At 42.0% G+C, this 4,042-nt stretch overlaps 1 protein-coding gene across 1 annotated transcript; it reads right to left on the bottom strand.

Moving 5' to 3' along the window:
• Positions 1-333: 333 nt before the first annotated feature.
• On the bottom strand, positions 334-3,765 carry LOC111227346 (heparan sulfate glucosamine 3-O-sulfotransferase 1-like). Its single transcript, XM_022752794.1, has 2 exons — positions 3,408-3,765; positions 334-1,681 (listed from the first exon to the last, which is right to left on the bottom strand). Exons 1-2 carry the CDS (start codon positions 3,663-3,665, stop codon positions 1,016-1,018), a joined length of 924 nt encoding a protein of 307 aa, XP_022608515.1. The 5' UTR covers positions 3,666-3,765; the 3' UTR covers positions 334-1,015.
• Between the last annotated feature and the right edge of the window lie 277 nt (positions 3,766-4,042).

The following is a 4,042-nucleotide window of genomic DNA, read 5'->3' as shown; positions in this document are numbered from 1 at the left end:
ATTCCTTGACAGGTATAACTTCATGATGAAAAGGAACGTAGCTTCGCTTTGATCCTTGATGTAAAGAACATTTTCGATAGACACTGACAGAGAACATCTTCATACACTTTGAGAGAGAGGAGCTTTCAGAGCGGCTTGTCAGTGACTCTTTATCTCTGTGTCTTTATGTTTGATGTTTTTAAACCCTTTAAACCTCATAACTGGGTTCAGGCAGGAGACTGTAGGACTGAACACATTTATTAGAAGAACATCTTAAAAAAAAAAAAAAAGAAAAAGAAAAAACACAAACTAGTGCTACATTAGCCTTGAAGATAAAGAGAAACCAAAACAAATTTTCATTGTGGCTACTTTCAAAAGAGCTAAAAAAAAAAAAAGATTTCTTCACTGAACATCTACTATTCAGCTTATTAAAATACCAAAGGAATGAAGTCAAAAGGATGACTCAACTAAAACATTTTACTAACACACAAACATGTCGCAGCTGATGTAGAAAAAAATCAAAGAAATTGGCTTCTGTTTTAAATTGTCTACATTGAAACTTTTATGCATTTAGAGTTCATAGTGCAACAAATCAATCAAATTCAGCCATCTTGTCTATTTCTACATCACTTGAAAGTCTGCACAGTTTTCTTTTAACACCCCACAAAAGAGCACTAACAAGCAGTTAGTTGTGTTTTCATTTTCAAACTTGTGTATGGCACGGTTGTCATAGCTTCGTCAAGTGAGTTTATCCAGTGAGGCACCAGCATGGTCATAGTAAAAGTTTTGTTTCGTTGGCCACATGGTTCAACAAGAGCAGTATGAATTCTCCAAATATCTTCACACACATATTGTGTCGCTCTTGTTGGCCACATTTATACCTGAGTAGGTATCAACAACAAGGGATGTTTATGACTTTAATAGAACTCAAATCTTTCCAATCATCTAATTACAAAAACACAAAAACAACAGTTTTTCTTTCTCCCTCTGAGTCCCTGAATGTGTTGGCATCTCCACAGTTGCTGTTCATCACAGATCAGCACCAGGAAAACGACCTGCCCACCATTTCAAAGAACAACTCGTTGGGCTTCCTGAAGTACCGGCACAGCTTCTTAAAGGCCTGGCTGCTCAGGGGCGCATGTGGCCTGCCTTTAGACTCGTCCAGGCACTTGTCATGTCCGGCAGACAGGAGGCAGTAGAAGCCCTTGGTGGTGTTGTAGTAGAAGTTGTTGGGGCTGATCCTGGGTGGTAAGTCCAGAAACCTCTCTGCCTTTCTCAGCTCAGGGAAGGGATCCCGGATGAGTGCATCGCCATCCACTACGTGGATCTGCTCCCGAGGGAAGACCTCCAGCCAGTGGGCCAAATGCTGGTAGTACAGGCTTCTCTGCAGCGCCTTGTACCCAGTGTCGATGTGGCCCTTGTTGAGCAGGAGCTCCTCTAACGTTTGGTAGGGCTTATGGCGGGTCAGGCGGTTGTGGAGGACCTGGGTGTAGTCGGAGACCAGTCGTTCAGCTGGGTCCCGGACAATTAGTAACAAGCGGACGGCAGGATTCATGTCCCAGACACGTTCAGGAACCTGAGGAGCTGCAAAGTAGCCAGGGGTCTTCTCCACTGTCAGCTGACCAGGGAGGGTGAAGGGCATCTGGGCTCGGTACCAGGCCAGGCCTCGGTGGTAGTGCTCCTCCATGTTGAAGTAGTGCACCTTACAGAAGGAAAGAATGTAGGTCAGTATTAAAGACGATGAAGAAAAAGTTTGTGTTAATTTTCATGTCACTTCTCACTGCAGTGGTTTTTAAAACCTTACTTTATTAGTATTTTAGTTTTTTTTTTTTTTTTTTTTTTTTACCATCTAAAAGACATTCAGCTCTTTCCGTCTGACCCCATCTTGTCCAAACCAATCTAGAGTATTCCTTTGAGTTTTCCAACTTTGCCGTCTTCACCTCAAACTACCCTGATTAGGATTTCTCTCTGTTCAACTTCTTTGGGACAGGCCTGTCATCATTCATAACCACGTACTGTAACTACATGACAAACTGTATATAGGTTGAGCTGACTTTGTTCTGATTTTGTCTGTACCTCTCCGCTTTGATGGAGAAATAATATTACACAGTTTACTTGTCTACTCTGCTGAAATTGCTGTCATTTGTACCTGGTAGGAAACAGCAGGTTTATCTGGTGAAATAAGAAGGTAACTACAGTGCATCAGTGCCCCGAATAACTAGATCAGTGAAGCTGATTTATCTCTCAACAAAGTGCTATTATATTAACACTGAATCAGTTCAGGCACAGCGCTGAAGGTAGACTTGCATTGGCTATTTGTATTTCATTCACAATTCAGGATCAGTGGGTCATTGATACATCAGCTGATTGCCTACCAGCTGACTCTTAAATCCAGTTACTGATGTATTCATACAAATGTAAAGGGTGGCCTTTATAACTGCTGCTGCTGACCTCCCTGTAACTGATCCATTGCATAGAAACACTCCCGGATGATTCCAGAGAAAAGCTCAGCTGAGGAGCTGTGTGTGTTAACCAGACTTCTGGTTCACTTCTCCCGTGAAAGTTTTTTTATTTGTGTTTTTTGTTAGACGACTGAAATAAGGCCTGTGGTTAACACAAGCTCTAGAGATATTAACGTTTAACGTTAAAATACCCCAGTCAACGCTAACCTTTACTGCCTCGATGTGTTCATACTCGCACTTTGAAAATTATTACTAACTTTGTAAGAGGAAGCTTTTGTAGACGAGGTCAGAGCTCAGTCAAACTACATGTTGGAAGTTTAGTGGTGGTGATGTTGAAGTCATGCAACGGTGGTGCAGTTCGTTTATTAGCATTTTACCCCAGGTGACTGTATTTCGGCGTCAAAAATCATAAATGTGGTGTTCATTTGTGAAGATTATCGTGCTGAACAAAACGTGAGTGTCATAAACATTTGTTTTTCAAAAAGATTATTTTCTGCAGTAATACCAAAGCCAATGTAAAAATCCCATTAGCTTTTTGTTGAGGGAACCAGGGTGACTCTAACATTCGGGTTTGCCTTCGAAAATATGCCATCCCTGCGCCACTCTATGTAGTTAGTCTTCGTCCTTAAAGGCCTTCAAGTGTCTTTTTGGTGGAGTTGCTAACATCTCGCAGCCATCTAAAATTGGAGACCATTTTTTTTGTAATGACTCACAAGCCAAAAAAGGTAGAGAGCCACAGGATTCATCTGTATTTAAATTAAATGATAATTTGTCTTAAATGTAAAATCTTACTCTGAAAGCTAACTAATAACTGTAGCTGTCATATAAATGTATTGGAGCAGAAGATGGAAATGCTCAAGTAAAGTCCTGGGAAAATTGCACTAAAATAAAATACTTTAATAAATCTACTCAGTTACTTTCCCCTAATGGTGATTAGACAGTTAGGTAGCAGTGACGGGGTTTTACCTCAGCCTTTGCAACCTCCACATCTGGGTGCAGGTTGAGCATCTCCAGCAGGGCTCTGGTGCCGCCTTTCCGCACGCCAATAATAATGGCTCCGGGTAGCCGCTGCTGGGTGGCATTGTAAGAGGAGGAGGAAGACGATGATGAAGAGGAGTAAGCAGGGGAGCTGGAACCCCCTGTGCGTAATTCCCTTAAGCACAGAGACAGCTGAGTCTGCAGCAGCAGAAGCACCAGCAGCGCTAGTAGCACCGTCCACAGCATGGTGCCCCACACACACACACACAGCGGTGGAGTGGAGGTTATGTGCACACACTCATGAAGCTCCCAGATTTGCACTGAGTTGTGCTTGTTATCAGTCAGCAGGGGGCCTCAGGAGGGAGCTCTTCAATTTGACAACCTATGAGCCAGGAAAAAAAAATAAAGGTTATTTCTCACTTTGCTGTCTCACTCCCACTCTTTCTTCTTTAATACTGGAAAACTGACACATTTGGCAAAAAGTGCTGCTGATAAAGCAAGCAATATTTAATGTAAATCAAAAATAACATTTGATAGTTAGTTTATTCCAGCGCATTAACACATTTCAGGACCGATAGAGAGTGTAGCTCTTAAAGTGAAGAAGCCACAGTGTCAAATCATAA

This window comes from Seriola dumerili, unplaced genomic scaffold (genome assembly GCF_002260705.1).
Source record: "Seriola dumerili isolate Sdu_G_001 unplaced genomic scaffold, Sdu_1.0 BDQW01000177.1, whole genome shotgun sequence".
Lineage (NCBI taxonomy): Eukaryota > Metazoa > Chordata > Actinopteri > Carangiformes > Carangidae > Seriola > Seriola dumerili.
Note: the sequence above shows the minus strand (reverse complement) of the source record. Positions and strands in the feature narration are given on the sequence as shown.